Below are 19,928 nucleotides of genomic sequence, written 5' to 3' on the forward strand. Positions count from 1 at the left end.
ATTACAGTGGTTTTGGAGAATGGCAAGTTGGATTAGGAGCTGAGAGAGGAATAGGCAAGTGCGGGGTGAAGGGGAATGGCCAGCAGTGGGTAGGTAGGTCAGCATAGCAGTGCGCGTTGCAGCAACAGGGAGGGCTGGAGGAATAAAAATGAAGAGGAGAACCAAGGAGGGAAATGCAAGCAGGTGAGAAAGAGGAATGGTGTGACTAGCTAAAAGGGGGAGAGGGGCAAAGGAGGCAGAGAGAAGAGGAAAGGGTTGGGAGAGGAAAGCAGAGAAATGTTAGTGTTAGGGTATATTTGCTACAAAGCTTGAAACTTTATCGGTATCCCTTTGTTGTGCAGCAGAGGAATCCATTGGCAAAGCAGGAGGATATATTGATGTGGCAACGGGCAGTGTCCTGAGTGGTAGGATCAAGAGCTGTATTTCTTCTTATACTTGAGCTAGCTGGGTTTGGGGTTTTATTGCGTAGTACTATCTTATCATGTAGATGCAGCTTATATCTGTAGCACTAGGCCTGCAGAGAGTATAAGTGCAATGTCTGTAGGAAAGTCTTTATCAGTTGGTATAATTTTTCTTTACAGCTTCAGATGCTTTAACTTACGCATACAGAGGTAATAAGCCTTTAACCAATGCCAGAATGCATAGCTTGCTCAATAAAAATCTATGTCTTCATTCTCTGAAATACAGAAGATGTTTCATTGTATTTGTTCAGCTTTGAAGTATCCACTTCCTTGACCTTCTGTAGTTAGTGGTTAATACCTGTCGAATTACAGTCATCTCTAAGTGAAGTTTGGTCTGGGCTCCTTTTTATGGTATGTTTTGCAGTTGCCTGTGCTGAAAGCTTCTAGTTGTTTAGGATTTTTTGTTTATCTTTATAACTGTCCTGTGAGAAAGGATAAATAAGGACTATTGAGTCATTGATTCATTTTACTATTGGTTTTGAGGATAACTAAATATCACTAATCTCTCTGTTGCCAAAGATTGGCAGTTCGTTTGCAGCACCTGGCATTGATTTTAGCTTGTGTCTCCTGGAGCTTCTTGTTTTGCTCAGAAGCTGCATCAAACAACTGGTGTCTATTTGCATGTGTCCTTCCCCTCCTAGCTATGCGTATTTAACATGCTTGTTATCTGTTAGCTTTTCTCAAAATTGTTTTTCCTTGCTTTAGCTCAGCAAGTGTTATGCTAATGATTTTCCTAGTTATTTCCTTTACTTTTAGCTTGTTTTTCTTTCACTGCCTGCATATTTTGTTTATTTGGGTTGTGGGTTTTGCTTATTTTTCTAAGTCCTTGGAGCATGGGCATAGTAAAATAGACCCCTATTCCTCTGCCCTGGGAAGACTTCAATTGTGTCTTCTGCAGCCTTTTAAGAAAACTTTTTATTGCATACTTTTTTTGCTTCATTTTAACACCCTCTAATGAGATGTATTCTATTGATCTAGTAAGAATAGATGTCTTCTAACTGATCCAATAACTTTAAAACACCAAACCTCTTAGCACTGGTTTTACAAGTTTATTATGCATTAAACTTCCAATCACGGTTTTTGTTGCAATAAATTTATTCCAACCCACTTTCATTTATTCTGAACAAAATTTTTAATGGTGCTTTTTGGTATCTTACCAAACTTTCACAAAGCTGTACCATTATCATAAATACTTGTTTTTCATAAACAACCTTCTTCTATTACATTAATTCACATGTCTTTTATAGTTCATAAACACTCTCTATTCAACCTAATGCATGCGTTTTCATGAGTTTTTAAGTGTTTCAAAAAGTTGTTAGGTTTCACTGTGGTCTAGCATAGTTAATGCAGCTCTTGGTATAAGTTACTCAGCAGGATTGCTTGGAGAGCGTAGCTCCTTTTAGGGTAATACTTTCTGTTAAAACACAGTACTGTTTTTCAGGAAGATACTTTAATTTTTATGAGGCATTAACTACAACACAACAATGTATAAGGTTGCAACTTAATTCATGCTTTATGATTTGGCATCGTCTACTTTGCTCACAGAACCTTTATTGGCCACCATTATGCAAGTAGTTTTTAATTATGAAGCTGTATTCTATAATTTCTCCACAGGTCTCTTTCTCCTTCGCTATGCAGAATGGATCTGCTTGTGAGATATATAGCAAGGGGGGCTCTTCTCTGCAGGACCATTACCTCATTAGCTGTGGAAGTTTGTGTTGAGTGGGTCAAGATATTGCAGACCTGGCAAGGGTGATCTCTGCGCTAGGAGAACTGAATGCCCATGTGGAACAAATTTTGTGGTTACATAATTTACTGGCTTTACTATGTGACTAGAATATGTTTTCCTTTTTTTGGATCATCTGTGTACACGTATGAGATAACAGCACTTAGTCATCATGTGGGAGCTGAATTAGTGGTCTTTGAGTGGACCATACAAATCAGAAAACACTGTATTTGATATAAAATTAATTCAGTATGCTTAAATATGACTTGACATCTCATAATGGTAAGGACGAATAATTTCCCATTAAATTATTTTCCTCTATTCTGTATCCTGAATAAAACAGTGGATTCTGTTGGAAAAAATGTATGACTGTGTACGTAGCAACAGTGTTAATGGGTGGAACTAAAACCCACATAAGGAGCTTTAGCTTAACGGTTTCTAATTCTTGAATATTTAGGGGTTTTTTGTGTTAATTTCATTCCAAGATGAGTATTTTTAAATAACAACTTACATGCAGGCAATATCCCTTGGATAATGCCAAACAGCATCATTTCCATATGCAGTCTCCGGGTGTGCTTTTGGTAGCACAGGAGAGGATTCAGGCGCTGAGCATTTGCAGGGCATGCTGGGTGGGCTTGTGCAGCCTGTGGCACAGCCTGTGCTGGCTTTATTGGGTCTCCCCTTGCTCCATTTGAAGGTATCTGTTAGGTCTGTGTAAGCTCACATCCATCTCTTGGTAGAGTGTGGATGCATGACTTTTTCCCTTGTCGCTCTTCTTCGCAGTAATCATTTTTTCTGTTGGAGCAGGCTGGAGTATTCTTGGATCTTTCAAGCTAGGAGCTAGTGATGGGGAAAATTCACAGTAGGGGTGTTTGGATCTGTTTCCCCACCTCTCACCCAAAACATAGAATATAACTGAAAGTTACTCTCTTCCCACTGCAAGAACTTAAAGTGGCCACCAACCTTTCTGCCTTCAAGGCAAAATGCAAGATACAGCTGTTTTGCAGTTTTTTATATCATCACTGAAGCAAAGGAGCTGGGATGACTAATACTCTGTGAGGGAGGAGGAATAGTGGGAAAGGATACTAAATAAAGTACTCATAGTTAAACTGCCTGTTGAGGTAATATAGTTCCAGACAATGTGGCAGTGAGCCCAGCGTAAATGCACGTTTTGATAGATGTGATCCTGGGACAGCAGTGCAGGCTGGAGCTCCTCCTGCTTCCCGCGGGCTTTGGGATCAGGATGCTCCCTGGTGTTGTATTTCCAGCAGCATGCTTAGGGGCGAGTCCTGGGTTTAGGACATCCTCGCTGTAAGCAGCACCAGGATTGGGAGAGTGACACTTATGCAGCAGCTTTTACAGCCAAGAGCAGCTCCTTTCAGGAGAGCAGTGCCCAGGTCACACCAAATGATAGCTGCACAGAGCTGCTGACGGGGGCGCGACCTCCTAAACTCTGATAAATTGCTCTCCCTATCAAAGGGCAAGTTGCTCATTTCAGGAACAAACCAGCCTGTTTTTAAGACTGTTGTGAGCCTCTCATACTACAGAGTCCCTGATTTATGGACAAAATTGTTACCTTTTCCAAAACATTTCCCCTGCTGGAAATAAAGAGTAGGTATTAACAGAGGAGAGGTCTATAATACTTGACACACAGCAGCCAGACAAAACTGCAGGTCTCTTTTGTTCTTTTCCTCATTCTCTTGCTCATCTCTCTGCCTGTGTAGAATTGATTAGATAGGACATGCTGTAATTTGTTTTTACAATGAATAATGTTCCAGTTTGTCCTTAGGGACAGTTGGGTGAGTAATCTCACACTGACCTTGACACCCTGATCTTGTAAAATTCAGAGCAGGTTGGTTGTTTTAAGCAGAGAAATCATTTGATTTGTTTTGTGGGTTTTTTTTTTCTAGTAAAAGGGGGGTAGTAAAGAAATATTTGTGATCCTCCTGTACATGTGATAACATATTTTTTCCATATATAAAAGTACTTTAGTTATAGTATTTGATTTGATTTACAGGCTCATCAGAGAACTAGATAGATATTATTAACTTCTGTGATAACTCTTAGACTCTTCTCTCTGTCTTTTATCAGTTTATAGAGACTGAGCTTTGGGCATCAATCCATGTTTTGATGTGTAATTCTAATGAGGTGCGATTGACACTGTCCAAATAAACCTGTGTCGTTAAGCTGCTGTTCAAAGGTTGTGCAACTTTGTGAGTGAGTGCATTTAGCTTACAGGTTAAATAAAATCAGATTCTATATACACTTGCAGTAGAATTTTGTTTGGGTTTTTTGTTTGCAGGTAGCCAATTTTAGAATGTAATCATCAGTGTGATTTGAAACATTCACTATATGGTAACAAAAAAACCATTGCAAGACAGGAATAAAAAGTATTGCAGGATAGCAAGGAGGCAGCAGCCACTCGAACATTCAAAAAAGGTCGTTCATCATGCTGGTCTATTAGAACTGAAGCTGATCGTTGTATGTTTAGTATTTTCACTGCATTAAAGGTAAGAAGACCTGAGTCACTCCGCAGAATTCAGGCATGGACAAATGTGAGTCACCTCTAACTAAACTACCTGCAAGAAGCTGAAATTGCTCAGCAGCTGAGGGGAAGCTGTGTGCACCTGCCTTCTGTCATGGCACACAGGCAGCCTCCAAGCATGTCGTTGTTAGTTTGCCTCTGTACATATTAATAAGCTGAATTTTTTCAGCAACAGCTTCATATGAAAGCTGAAGGAAATGAGATTCCTGGCAAGCTTTGGATCAGGGATACAGCAAGGAAAGGGTGTGTATGAATACTATCCCTTTATCCATTTTGGGAGGTTGAAGATCTCTGCTATCCTAAGTCATGACCAGCCATGCAGAGAGGGAGTCATAAAAAATCTGGATGAAAAAATTGTTTTAAGAACATTTATAGGTAGCTTTAATGCAAACCACATGCTTTCCTCTGAGCAATAAGAGTGGTAAGATACTTGCAGGGCTTGAATCAAAATGCCCCTAATTAATAGCCAGTGGATCTCCTTGAAATCGGTTGGAACAGAATTTAGCTTGTGTACAAAACAAAAAAGATCTGAAGTCTCCACTTCAGGCTTTTATCTGTTATTTTGGAGACGCACCAGTTTCTGATGTTGAGACTGTTCTCTGTCCCTCTCTTCAGTGAGGCAAGACCAGGGAAGAGCACTCGGTTAAGGTAACATTTGTTCTAAGCTGTCAGTCGTTAACAGCATTTTTCTTGTGTCTGGGCAGGTGGCTGCCTGTGTTGGAGCCTGTTGCTCGGAGGATGAGTGGATGGAGGCTGTTTGCCTTGTGCTTCTAGGAAACGGAGAAACCAGGAACGGCTGCAGGATGATGCAGTTCAGGAGAGGTCTGCTCCAAAGGCGCATCCTGCAGCAGCCATGCGGCACGAAGGCTGGGGCTCACAGAACTGTGGCCCTGGACCTTCTTTTCTGGGGGCCTTCTGTGGCCAACCATGCAGCCCGCAGAGATGTCAGCACCCGTGCGCTGGGTTTGCCTCACAAGTCTGCGGGGTGCTGGTGTTGGATGTGCCCAGCTGCAGGGGGTGAAGGGTCTCACACATGGTGTACGTCCATCACGGAGCCCTTCGCAGCCACAGCCCACACAGTAGACCTCTGCTGATGACACGTGGGTTCTGTGGTGTTCAACACATAACTGAAAATAATCTGTTTCCACAATGGTGAGACAATTTCACGTTCCTGACAGTAACTGGCTGCCTGCAGTCCATCAGCCCTGCACTCTCTTCATGTCGTGGTTTGAGCAGTCTCTCGACTCTTTCATGAGCATCTCTCTGTGTATCAACCAGAACCTCAATTCTGCCTTAAAGTCTAAGTTTTCTTTTTAACTTTTTCTATCTCATCAGCATTTTGGCTAATAAATGATTCCATAGACCAGACATCTCTTGCACTCTCATACACAGTCTCATCTATTTGGATTTTTGGTTTGATTAATTCTTTTACTTCTTAAGGCTCTTCCTGGATGCAGGCAGCCCAGCTGGTCTTTGATTGCCTCTGGGTCCTGCACTGCCACCACTGTTTTGGCAAGCAGTGAGGCTACAGCAACCTGATGCAGCTGGCTTGTGGCTACCCAGAGGTCCACCACAGCTGTCAGTCCAGCTTGAGTGTTTGTGACTCCTAGATGTTGCAGGAGCTCTCCTTTCCAGTGTAATAGGGTTACGTTTGGTTTTCTTCATATCTAAATGAATTGCTTTGTCTTTCTGTCTGATGGCAAATTTCATGTTTCGTTTACTGTAAACTCTTCCATTTTCCAGTATAAGCCAGGCTTCAGCATACAATAGATTTTCCTCCTTATTTCGAAAGAAGTGTTATCAAGAAAAAGAAAATTAAAACGTGTCATGATGATTTGGAGAGAAAATAAATACACTGAGGCTAAGCTTTTATCCCAGTTAGACCTTGACAGTAAGAAATACTGGAGGGGAAAAAAAAATCACAAAGAATTTCAGAGAATGTGAAATAATCTATTTGGGGATTTAGGGGGGGGTGGTTGTTTGGGAGTTTTTTTAATCATTTTTTTCTTAGCAAGTTTTTCTTTTTTTTCAGGAATACAGTGGAATTTCTTTCTGTGTGAGATTGTTTCTCATACTAATTTTGTCTTGTGGTACTTCTTGGTTACAGCTCATGCAGTGGCAGTCAGACTGAATTTCTGAGTCCTGTGACCTTCTGGACTTTAACCCCCTGGATTTCACCTTCATTGGCTTCTAATATATAACGTTTCCTAACTCCTAGAGCTGCGTTTGACATTTTGAATGGTTTGCTTTAATCTGTGGTCCGTTAATCTCGAGGGGAAAGAAAAATGATGCTTTCCTACTTACTGTCTTCCACCAGGTGTGAGATCCTTAGCATTATTCCAACATCCCGACTGAAGGAAGTGTTTGGCACTGGCAGCAGATGGAGTAGGTGACAAAATGTCTGTAGCAGTTAGTGGATGTGAATGTATCTGTTGCATATGCTGACCTAATCTCCTATTTTTGTGTAAATATATGTGAACAGATATTCTTAATAGTATGGAAAAACCTCCAGTAAGCATAACACAATTTTTATATCATTTTCATATTATCTCTTACTGGTATATTCAGTACACCAATTACAAAAGCACATAGACTCTGCCTACCAAAACCATTATCAGTTACCATTTAGCATACTTATTAGAAATGGCTTATTAGAATATGAATGTCTATATTATTTTTTTTAAACATCATTCTTCACTTAAGGTACCTGCTGCTGGTCTACCACTGACAATTATCAAAGAAATTACCAGCTTCCAACTAATATGCAAATAGCTTACTGGGTTGTTATAATTTTAAATAAGTTTTACTATTTTCCCGTTGAACAGAAGTGCTGCATCCTAATGAGTTCCAGTTTGCAGTAATGAGGGAGTTGACAACAGGATGAGGCTGCAGCAGGCAAGGCTGGCTTTGAGCAAAAGCGGTAATGGAGCAGCATGTTAATACCCATGTAGAACTGAATCCTCCTAACTTGGCTTCTCACATGTCAAAATGTTGCAAGCGTTTATTTCCGAACATTGCTTCAGTAGAGGCTAAGCCTGGTTGAGGGGCTGACCCAGCACTGCTTTTTGACGAGCAGATTCATAACATAGAATAGGTCAGTTTATTGGGTCAGAAATGTGATTAGCAAGAAACTTTGTTTGCAAAGCAGCCGACATTATCACTCCAGCTATGCTCTGATACAGGTGCACCTCCAGGTTGCTTAAGTACAGCTTTAAAAGTTGTTAGACTTCCCCAGTGCTCCAGACATTAGAGAGAGGGTTTCTTTTGCTACACTGTGGTTGCGTGCTCCTTCCCCTTTGTGCTTTTATTTTGATGCTTCGGTCTGATGTGATTTTATTATGACCCATTTCATCATACCTGCTTTTACAAGATCAGGCTGCTAACTGCTTCAGAATGGTGTTTTATTTATTGCTGGTTTTGCTATTCAAACAAAATAGAAGAAATAAAAAGAGTACATGGGTAGTTTAGGCAAAGATTTACTGCTTCATTTTGTAGCACAGATGTTTGCATAAGCATTTACATTTTTACATTTTGGGGATCTTGTGTTAGCTTACCTAGTTCTGAGGTTTCTCTGTCTCTGGGTCTGCATGATCTCAGAAAAGAAAAAGCACATTTGCTCTTTTTGCACCTTCTTTTCCCTGTGAATTTTGTAGCTGAGGCTAAACATTTCCAAGATGTGTGTGTCTTAATAACTGATGTTTCAGTGAGCTGGAATGCATGCCCATTGTAAAATCCATACAAAGATGGCAGTAACTGCTTGAGACTGTTGTTGCTGCTGAGCGGTTAGCAGCTGTCCTGGAGTACGTGCTGTCTGATCCCTTTGCAGCCGCATCCTCCCAAGCCGCTCCCTGGCCTTGAGGATGAGCAGCAGCAGCATCTGCCGCAGGCAGGGAGTGGGCAAAGCACTCCTTCCCCCTCCAGCCAGGAGGGTGATGGGTGAGGGAGGAAGGTTGTGCAGAGCCTCAGAGGACTCTGTGCGCTTTGCCCCAGGAGCAGGCTCTCCTCCTGTTAACCCTGCGGCTCATTTCGCTTCTGGCAGTGCTGCATGGGCAAGTGTACCGGTTTTGCACCCTGGAGGGCACATGGCTGCTGAAGGAGAATTCGACCCTGCCCTGGAGGAACCTGTCTGAATGTGAGGCCTCGGACCAGGTAAGAGTTTCCATGTCTTATTGCTGTTGTCTAGGACAAAACAGAAGAGAGGAAACATATAGTCATTGGTGTCCATCAGAAGAGAGGAAACATATAGTCATTGGTGTCCATGCATTTTTGTCCTGTCAAAGTAATCTTTACTCCTGGGTGCCTCGCTTCAGTGAGCCCAACGGTAAGGGACATCAAGGCTTTCCCCTTCAACAAAGGGAGCATGGAGGGTAGGTGAGAGCGGGCTTAAATGTACGTGAGGCAGCCAAGAAAAGTGAACCAGGTAGCCCCAGCTGCGGTGCGGTGCAGGGGGCTCAGCTGCAGCCCACCTGAACCAGAGGAGTGACCTCATGTTATTCCTTTGCCTTTTCTTCCATTGGTACATCATTACGTAAAGTGACTGTTGGTTCTCTCTGTCTTGTTAGTAGTTATTAAGGTGATTAAGATGAACTGAACTGAAGGATATTTGCTTTTCACCTTTGGGCAGAAACCTGCTTTTTGTTTGTTTGGGGTGGTTTTGTCTTTTTACCTTAATTTGCTGTGGGCGATGGAATTAGGCTTGTCAGTGTTACTTTCTTGCCCTAGTGCTTTATACTCTGCAGGGAGCTGAGACGCCTGGCACCAAATGAAGGGGAGCGTAGGGATTTCCAGGGACTTTTTTTCAGCCATTGGCGTCAGCTAGAGCACTGTGTGCGTTCCCATGACACGTGATACCATTACTGCTGTGAGCCTCCAAGGGCGATGCTTTTCCTCACAGAAACTAAGCGTACTCTCTCTGTCCCTGGGTACTGTGAACTAGTACACACCTAGCCGAAACAGTTCAAGTATACAAAATTCCCAGGTGTTGTGGGATCTGTGTCCTCTGCAGTTCCCATTGCTCAGTGCCTCATTCTTTAGAAGAAATAAATGGCTGCAGATTAGACGGAGATGGAAAAAGGGATAGTTTCTAATTCTCCAAATATGTTAAGTTTAGCTTTTCCCTTTAATTCGCAGCCTTATTCCTTGTAACTTCCATGTTCTGGGGTATCCCAGCAGAGCATGTTACCTTAAGGCAAAGTGTAAGTCTGCTCATTTGACTTGTTTGCCATTATGGTTTCTTCTAGAGCTGTGTTGGGACATGCCAAGGAGGGATACCTAATGGTAACACTTGGTCATTTGGCACCTCCCTCCAAGTTCCCATGAACTGATCTGGATTCTGAAGCCCTGAGAGCATGGTGCTGCTCCCTGAAATGTGAACAGCCATGTTTGGGCTTCCAGCTAATGTATACAGAGCTCCCTAATAACCTACTTTGGCTTAAGTATCTTGAACATGAGAAGAACAAGAGGTTGTTTTGCTAAGTTTGCTGTGTATTATGTTACAACTGTTGCTAAAACAAAATGCAAAGGGTTCGCGAGTGAATCCTTTTAAAATAACATTGTTTACTTTAAGCGTGTGATATGGTTTTGATCTGCGTAGATATTTTAAGTTGTCAGGGCTTGATAGCTTGCCTGAGCTTTGGTACTGAAGAGATTTTTCTTTTCTCTTCGTAAGGCAGCTCTCATATCATTCCCTTTAAAATATTAACCCAGCAAATCCCTGAGGAACAGCCTGTATGTTCATCTTAAATCCTCCTGGCTGTGCACAGTACATCTGAATAGCTGTACTTATTTCTGAAGTACAATAAATGTATTCCTTTGTACAGCACAGGTCTCAGGAGTCAATTGCAGAATTAGCAGCTTGAAGAAGGGAAGTAATATGCGTGAGTCTATTTAGACAAAGATATATGATATATGCTTAGAAATGAACCAGGACAGAGAATGTGAATGTGCCTCAGAGGGTGAGCAATAAAGCTGCGTTATAATTCAGATCTGCCTGTAGCTTTTGAAATGTTTGTCTTCTCCCTAAAAGTTTTTGGCCAGAACTTTCAAGCAAGGGTCTCAGTGGTCGTGCCTTCAGCAATGAATCTGAAGAGAGCCACAGCCCGGGACTGTCGGGGTTGGGGGGGGATGGTGAGCATCCCTGCTGCTCTGGCCCATGTTGGGTCGCTCCCTCCCAGGCAGTGCTGTGACACCTGGGTGACAAGATGGTGTTGGGCTGTGGTTTGTTACCAGGAGGTTGCATGGTTGAGGCAGAAGAGAGGCTTTTTTGGGGCAGAAAAGAGTTTATTTGTATGAATGCAAGGTGTGCTGTGCCTCAGAGTCAGTGGATGGGACCTGGCTTGTTTTATTTCAAAGTATCGATGTAGCCAAAGGACCCCCCTCGCTGCAGCAGTAAGGACACTTGCTTTAAGTGTACAAGTCTGAAAACGTCAGCTTTGCCATTTTTACTACAGGGTTGAGTTGTGCCTGTGCTTCCTGCCATCTGTTTATTACTTGCTTGTATGGTAATTCATGCCTCTCCAACTTTATTATGAAATAGCGTCACATTATCTATTTTCTAGCCTGGCTGCAGAACCCAACTGTTTGAGTGAACACCTGGGAGCAGCTGGGGAACTATGATTAAATTTTTATTTCTTTTGAGCATACGGAAAGTGAAAGACTGATTTGTCTATTTAAACTTGAAAGTAGGAGAATGACTACTGGTTATTGTTAAGAAAAGTTAGAAAGCAGGTGGGAGAAAAGAGCTGAAGACCATGAGCTCTGTCTTCCCCTGCACACACACACACCCTTTTTTTTTTTTTCTTCTTTACATGCTCTCAGGATGCACCAGAAGAACAGCTCCTGCATTCGTCCATCATATACACCATTGGATATGCTCTTTCCTTCTCTGCCCTTGTAATAGCAACTGCCATTCTGCTTGGATTCAGGTAACTGGTGAAGCTCTGAACAGAGTGGAGAAAAGGTGTTATGCTTTTCTATATGATAGTATTGGACTTTGACAGAAACATTTGATTATTTTTTCCCTTCTTTCATCACCTTAATATTTCTCTACCTTATGTCACTTGTGTGTTCCTTTCTACAATCATTTGTTCTCAAAATGCAAGTAAAATTCCTAAATTTTTGCAGTGTTACCTGTATGAATGTGTGGAACAGATGCTTTTTATTAGTTGCAGTATTTTGTTGTGGTATTTTTTATTTCAATGAAATTTCCACTGGAAGAGATGGAAAAAGAGAGATTCCAGTTTTCCCTCGTGGTGTCACCTTGCAGATGAGGCACTAGCCTGGGGTGTGAGATGACATTTAGGACAGAAGTTTTCATCTTGCCTTGCTTGGAATTACATAGAGCATAAAGCTTAATCTGGTCTATTTCCCAACAGGGTGTATTTCAGAGCAGAAATGGGGTTTTGACACAATTTCTCTTCTTGGAGAAATTTCAGAAATTTTCATTTTTCTTTTGCAATATGGAAGAGAACCTGATTTTGAAACTTTAAAGGTGACTGTAAATACATTACTGTCACCTGGTCAGGTTGGCGTATTGGGTTCATCCAGGTATGCACCAAAAAATGGCATGGAGTGCATTGAAATTAAGAGACTACTGGTTGCACATGCCAGTGTTACACTGTGTAGGTTTCAGGGAAAAAACCCAAAACAAAACACCAAAACAAAACAAGAGGAAAAAATAAAAGAACACAAACAAACAGTTTTGCACTCCCAACAGAGAGATCTTGGGTTTGTGTTTTGGTTTTGTTTTGTTTTGTTTCTCTTTTTTCCCCCCTCTGTAAATGCAAGAGGTGTTTTGATTCCAGCCAGTTTTTCCTGCAGTTTGGGGATCATGAGCACAGGAGACATGATCCTGCTCTGTTGGGAGAAGGAAGCTCTGCCATGAAGTCCTGATCCCTGCTGCTGTATGTAGCTAGGTCCCATCATCCCTATTACATGCCGATGAGGCTGCCTCCTAAAAAGTATAATTCTCCATTTTCTGGTACTGTTATTTGAAATCAGGTCGGGAACTTTCAGTGCTCTGATCCTTAAGAAACTTTCTTTCCTGGCTAAATAATTATCATTGCTGGTTATCATTTGCTCTGGTGCCAACGTTCTGCAAGTGTGGCACTGCAAGGGAGTCCCTCTCCTTTCCTCCCTCCTAAGTGTTTATACCCCTTCTGTATTTAAAAAGATCAGTCGTGCCTTTTAGCTTCTAATTTCCAAAACTGAAATGACACAAGACTTCTAATGTTGTCCCACACCTTTTAGCATTAGCATCCCTCCTCCTTCCAGTGGAGAAGCATAGGCTAGCAGTCTCAAAGATGATTTACAATGACTACAGAAATGGCGAGGCATGCTCACCGTCTGTGAATGCCACGTGGTAATTATGAGTTATACATGTTGTACCTGTGCAACTTTGGTACTCATCTGACAAAACCCCAGGTAGCCTTGAAGTCCCCAGATGTCTGCCAGGATAAGTGCTTTCTCCTTGTTTCACCCATCAGTGATGCTTTTTGAATGATCTTAACAGCCCAAAGGTCACAGAGCACAACCATATACTTTTGAAGGAACAAAGGAAGGATGCATGTATTTTTTGGCAGGGAACAAAGAGTAAGTTTGTCAGGAAGACCCAAGAGAGGGAATTCTGATGTCCTGACTTGTGGAGAGATGCTTTAGCATCTTTTCCTTTAACTGTGAAGCAGGGACTTGAGAAGTGTACATGAGTGTGTGCTGCTGATTTTGAAAATGAGGTTTCAGAGCTGTTAAAGGGACTGAGAGCCTTGTTAAAGCTATGCCATCAATCCATTTTGTGCTTTCCTGTCTAAATTGTCTATCTGGACACAACCTAGTCCTGGATCTCAGGAAATACATGAGACCTACCCGTACGTGGATTGCAGTTGCTGGATCCTGACTGGATGCTCCACTTGTGGCCTCTGTCCCAGTAGCTGTGCGACCTCAGCAAATCAGGATCAAAATCTAATTCAGTGGCACCAAAATGCTAACGTCTTCCATTTTTGTAATAGGAAAGCCTTTTTAAGTTTTTAAACTACATAATAACCTTTGTATTTGTTTTTAATGATGATACAACAGAGGAAACAATATATCTCTAGTATCCAATTTTGCATCCTCTAAAAAAAATAGAGGGAAAGTTTGTAATTTCAGTGATGGAAGCTGAATTAGGCCCATAACTTCATGACTGAAACAATTTGAATAACTTGCATCGCCTGTAGCAGAAATACTCAGTAGCTACTAGCAACCTATTTTCTTCAATTGGCCAATTTACATAATTTTTTCAATCAGATCTAAATGTGTAGCAGTTCTGAAGGGTAGCAAGAAATAAATTTTGAGTTAAAGGAAAATTAATATTAATCTTAGGTAAATTTTGACATAAGCAGTGACTTAATGCAAAAAATTCTATTTGACCGGTGAAGAAAATTCTCCTTCCTTTTCAGTGCAAAACCGGTAACTTTCAGACCAAGTCTATTTTTCTATCCAAATTTATAGAGCAGTAAAAATAGACACGTCAAGCATAAGCTCACTGAAACTCTTGCTAGAACAATTTCTGCTTATCATATATTACCTATATCTTTTTAGCATCAAAAAGGAATCATACCCAGTGTAAATTCCTTTGAAGCAAAGTGTGTACCCTTGGAGTGCTGGAAGAAAAGCGTTTGTGGGTAAGGCTGGTAAAATATTGGCAGCACTCTGCAGTTGGATGCCATTTCCATGACTTCAGTTTCTTTTGCAATCCCTTAACATGCTCTTTTTTGACAAGTAGCAATTGTACTGTCTTTGCAGTTGGCTGCTGAAATTTAAGAGGATTTTTTTCTTTGGATTTTTTTTGGGGTTTTGTTTTTTTGGTTTTTTTTGTTTGTTTTGTTTTAAATTCTGAATGCAGAGGTGAAAATTCTGGTCCTTTTAATTCTACAGAAAGTATTTATAATTCGCCCAGGAGGCAATCTGAATACAGATTTTTCTCTTGTCAAAGCAGTAATTTACAGGTGGATGTTTTTTTATTGTGGGTTTGAGCACAGACAGAAGCTGTACTGCCTACCAGTTCCTGGGCCTTGCCAAGGTAAACCTGTGCACTGACACTGGGGTCAGTTCAAGGAGATTAGATTCAACATTACACAAAACTTGACCTTTTTTAGTCCTTTCAGATATGTCTTCTGAAAATTACTATTTTTACACTTTTTTCAACTTTTAAAATATTTTTTCCTTACACACTGATCTCCTTTCTTCCCCCAAACATTCACACTTAGGGCTGACATTTTGAATGTCTCTTCTTTGATAGCGACTTCTTCCCAGAGGTGGTTTGACATCCCTACAGTCATTCTCAAATTATAGGGTACCTCCTGATTTCCCACAGGGCTCATTGTTCCCTCCCTCGGTCCTATGTGTAATGTTGCAGCTTTTACTTAGTTAGCGGATTGTAACTGGTTCTTCCTTTTCACAGACATCTGCATTGCACGAGGAATTATATTCACTTGAACCTCTTCACCTCTTTTATCCTCCGGGCTATATCTGTCTTCATTAAAGACTCAGTGGTGAAGTGGATGTACAGCACAGCCACACAAGAGCACCAGTGGGAAGGACTTATCTCCTTCCAGGTAGGGGCAGATGCCGTGGTGGTTCTCAGGATATTGGAGTCATCACTGTTGTGTGTCTGTGTGACAGCAGGTGATTTAATTTTGTACAATGGGGGCTGTACAAAATGCTGTTCTTCAGTCCACGGAGTTTCTCTGAAACTTGCAGCACAATGTATACAGCTGTGGTTGTGCCACCTGGGGCTTGGTACAGGCAAGTAGTTGATGCTGTGGCATGTTTCTCTGCCTATGGGAAGTTTGCCCTTACTAGACAGAGGAAACATGAAAAGGTGGATTTTTGATGTATATACAAATGCCCCTGTCTTCTTTCCGTGTGGTAGGTTCATTTCTTTCTAGCAGTGACAGAAGAGCATTCATTTCCCTAAGCCAGCACCTCTTGTGATAGGACTGCCCATCTTGTATAACGACCAAATTATTTGGTCATTCTTAGAGATTTTTATAATCTGTTGATGATGGAAAAAGGGAAGCACCTGATTAAAATGCAAATTTGAAAGCATTTAGAAAAGCTTTGGAGGAACAGGCTAATTAAAAACTTCTGATCGAAGGGAGAGGATATACAACTCTTTTTGTGAATATGATGAAAGCATGCATTTCCCTCTTCAGATTTGGAATACAAAATGTAATTGAATTGTCAAAGAAAGAGATTTTCATTATCTGTATAGCTTTTGTGAGCCTAGAACATGGCTACAGCATTTGCTGCTGCAATGCAGGGTCAGGGTCGTAAAGGGACGTCTTCTGACGCATACTTAGTACCATCCTTTTCTGATACTCCGCCTAAGGCTGAAGAGCTAATATCGCACAGTGAATCTCATACAGTGGTTGATTCCTTTTCATCTCCAATGTATAAATTGGCAGAAAATAACGTCGTAATATGTATCTTAAATGGTTGGGAAATGTTCGCGTTGGATTGGTAGTCATTCCCTCCTTCCAAAAAATCTTAGGCTTTATGCTTTCACACATGGTTAATCCAATAGTGGTTTCATCAGATCCGATGGGTATATTAATTAGGTAATCAGGTTTCATATTTATCTAAAGCCCTGCTGACCAGCTCTCTGTAATTTACCAGCCAAGAGATATTTTGCACTAAATGTGAGGCACTGGGCAATATTGCTGTTCTATCAAAAATCTTTTGATTTGGAAAATAGTCAACATTATGGCATACGCTGTTTGTGCCTTAATAGAGAAATTATCAGCTGCAGAATAGAGTATCTGGAGAAGCAAAAAGATGCGCCGACTGTAGCTGATACAGTGCCTTTCACTTGCTCTTCTTTTCATCTTTGTGTTGTGCTTTTCAAATTATAGTCCATTGCTTATTGAGAGAAGATGCAGAACATGTAACTTTAATTATTTTTTTTTTAAAAGGATGGATGTTGATGAAAGCAGCTATCTACTGTGTATAGCTCCTATTACTGGCTTCTGGTCCCTTCAGTAGTCAAATGTGATTAACTTAGCAAGTGTTGTTTTGAGGAGCAAGAGCAGGATAGGGAACCCGTCTTTTGGGTTAGTATCCTTTTATTCTCAGCCCCTTTGAGCTATGCTTTCTTCTGTCACAGGAATCGCTCAGCTGCCGCTTGGTCTTTGTGATGATGCAGTATTGTGTGGCTGCAAACTACTACTGGTTACTGGTGGAAGGCATGTACCTGTACACGCTGCTGGTACTTTCAGTCTTTTCTGAGCAGAGGATTTTTCGGCTGTATCTCTGCATTGGCTGGGGTAAGTTGATCTTTCCATGTGTCTGCCTGCTCCAGCAGATGGTATAATAGGAAAATACTGTGTGTCTATCATAGTGCTGCCCAGTTCAAATCCTACATTTTCCATTCCCTTTTTGTTCCCAATCCCTTATGTGGTTTGAGCTGGAGGGTGCTGGACCAGCACAGCTCCTGGATGCTCGCAGTGTAGGGGCTGTGGGTTCATAAGGCAGGGGCTGTGCAGAAACTCCCCAAACCAGTGACAGGCCATGGTCCTTTTCCTGCAAGACATCAGCTTCCCAATACAGAACTCATGTGGGTGATTCCAGGTGAGCGTGGACTTTCCTGGACTGCCCTGCTTCACCTCCTGAAAGTTCCCCATTGCATTCAAAGATGTGTTAGCTACTTGTGGTGCAAAATAACAATGATACCTTGTATTTGGGTGTAGCAGCAGAGATGTGGTGACAGTATGAGCCAGGGGGTTGCCAAGGGGCTGGTGAAGAAGGGGCTGCTAGCACAGAGTTGTCAGGTTGGTTGTTTGGGCAGAGCAGCTCAAGTGGTGACTGTCGGACAAAAGAGTGGTCAGGGTGCGTGTGCCATGGGCATGTGTATGCTTGAGATCGAGTGTGGTGCCTTGAAATCAGTTGTTTGAGCCAGAGTTGCCTTCTGTAAAAATGCTAAAGCTTTGATTCTTTCACTGTCCAGTTAGCCTGAAAATATATTACTGTTCAAGATTAATTCTATTTTTTGAATGATCTCTTTTGTGCTTTTATTGCATTCTCTCCCTTCCTCCTCTTCCCCCTTCCCTTTTGGTGGAAATCAGGTGATTTTTGGAAAGCTGAAAGTAAATCCAAGTAGATACAGCAGCGCTTTCATAAATATCAGTTTGAACATTTAAATTGCTTTGACTGTCCTTCTCTCTCCATGGGTTTGCCAGCTGTGAATATTCTAGCAAATCAGTTCACTGGTAAAATGCACATAAATGGCTTACTGTGAATTATCCAATTCTACTGAAAGTGATGTATGAGGAGCAAAGGCTTTCCAGTATATTGATGGGAATAAATAAGTGCAAGTAATAGCAGTTTCTTGCTGGAGAGTTTTAGTTAAAAAGCTCTATAACTTCCATTATTGTTTTATATAGGACATGCAGCAGAAGCAACAACATCTGGTATAACATTTCAACTATATATGTTTTAATCATGTTTTATAAATAGCCATACCCTCAATTAAAAAAAAGGGGGGGGGGTGCTATCCTGAAGCACTGACTGAAAGGAACTGGAAAAGCAATTAGAGTGAAAGTATATCTAGCCAAATACTGAGGGTATTGTGGTGTTTTATAAATAAAGGATAGTAGCTGGTTTTGATCTGAATCACTTCTAGTTAGTCTCTTGCAAAAGCAGAAGGCAGAAACAGAAGATACTATTTTGGTTTTGTTCTTCCTTTACAATGGCAGTTTTGCTACTGTATATTGAATTTCTGGATGAGTTTGTGGAAATGAGTGGCAATGCCAGAACTTGGCACTGGTTAGAAAAGCTCTGCCCCTGCCATTCAGTCCTCATCTGTAGTTTCTTGCTATTCCAGACATGGCTGCATGTGCAAACCTTGCCAATGATTCTCCATCTTCAAACGCAGACACGTCTGCTATTTCAGTGCTCCCAGATTAGTTATACGAGATCAGTTTCATCTCTAACAAGTGGAAAGTTACGAAGATTATTTTTTTCCAGTCCTCCTTGTTTCTTCACTGGCAATTCCATGTTTTGGGTGTTCAGGTCCCTCACCAGGTGCCTTTCTGCTGTACGCAAGGAGATTTAATTTTTTTTGAGCAGCACGATGGCCTCAGCATAATGCCAAGGCTTCAGAGAGACAAGGCGGTTCCTGTTTGAGCTGAGAGGGTCCTGTTCTTTGAAATCTTTTATCAACTGTAAAAATAAAGCTGGATCAAAAAATAAATATCTTGTTGATTTTCAGAGCTGATTTACTACCCTAACCCTTTGTTCTGTTAATGAATTGTCGTTGGAACTAGATGATCTTTAAGGTCCCTCCCAACCGAAACCATTCTGTGATTCTTACAGGACAATTTTTAACTTGTTCATTACTCATCATTTGATAAAAATATTTATGTTTTAGATTTTTCAATATGTATTGTTCACTAACTTAGCAGGTGTTAGTCATTTCATGTTGTTATTTCTTCTAATTAACTGAAATTTGTGATCACTCACAGACCATATGGTATTGCTTTTGCTGTCTGAGTAGCTTCTGCAATCCCCCATGTGATCACATATGTTTGCACTTGTACTTCTCTCAGATGTACATACGAATAAAGCTGTGTATTCGCCTCAAATGTTTTTGTCCACCTGAGTGTTTGCATATACTCTTGGTTGTTATGTTTGCCCTGTTGTACCTCTTTCGAGGAACAAAAGGTCTCAGAACAACTAACTATAGAGCAAATTTAATTCCTCAGGTAATCCCAAGCAAAACTGTAATGTAATGGCCAGCTTTCAAATAGGTAGGACTGTTCCAATAGCTATTTCTCTCCAAGCTTTTAAACTGCTGCATTTTCTTATAACAGGGGGGAAAGTCCATGTAATTGTGTAAATACAAAAAAAGTACTTCTCCTATTTTATGTCTATCGTAATTGTTTCTTTTCAAGTCAAAACATGGAAAGGGTAAACCTGCTTTTCCAATAGAAATATGTAAAAGATACCATAGTCAGTCTGTGTTTTCCTAGGAACAGTTAGCATACAGTGAGGAGTGTAAAGACAAATGAGTAAATATTCCCCAAATATGTTTTTGCTATATGATAATTTCAGGTCAATTCTTGATGTTACTAGACAGTAGTTGATTTAGTATCAGTTCAAATGAGTAATTATTCTTTGCTGTTTAAGTGTTGTATAAGGGAAAAAATCTGTTTATCTTGTGTTA

General features: G+C 41.0%; 1 protein-coding gene across 1 annotated transcript in view; it reads left to right on the forward strand.

Moving 5' to 3' along the window:
• GLP1R (glucagon like peptide 1 receptor) overlaps positions 1-19,928 on the forward strand; it is a 59,269-nt gene that overhangs the window by 15,782 nt on the left and 23,559 nt on the right. Inside the window, exons 3-6 of the mRNA XM_027801207.2 lie at positions 8,772-8,881; positions 11,549-11,655; positions 15,168-15,321; positions 16,872-17,031. Coding sequence (XP_027657008.2) covers positions 8,772-8,881; positions 11,549-11,655; positions 15,168-15,321; positions 16,872-17,031 — 531 coding nt within the window. The remainder of the gene's footprint in view (positions 1-8,771; positions 8,882-11,548; positions 11,656-15,167; positions 15,322-16,871; positions 17,032-19,928) is intronic.

Source organism: Falco cherrug, chromosome 13 (assembly GCF_023634085.1).
Source record: "Falco cherrug isolate bFalChe1 chromosome 13, bFalChe1.pri, whole genome shotgun sequence".
NCBI classification, from domain to species: Eukaryota; Metazoa; Chordata; class Aves; order Falconiformes; family Falconidae; genus Falco; species Falco cherrug.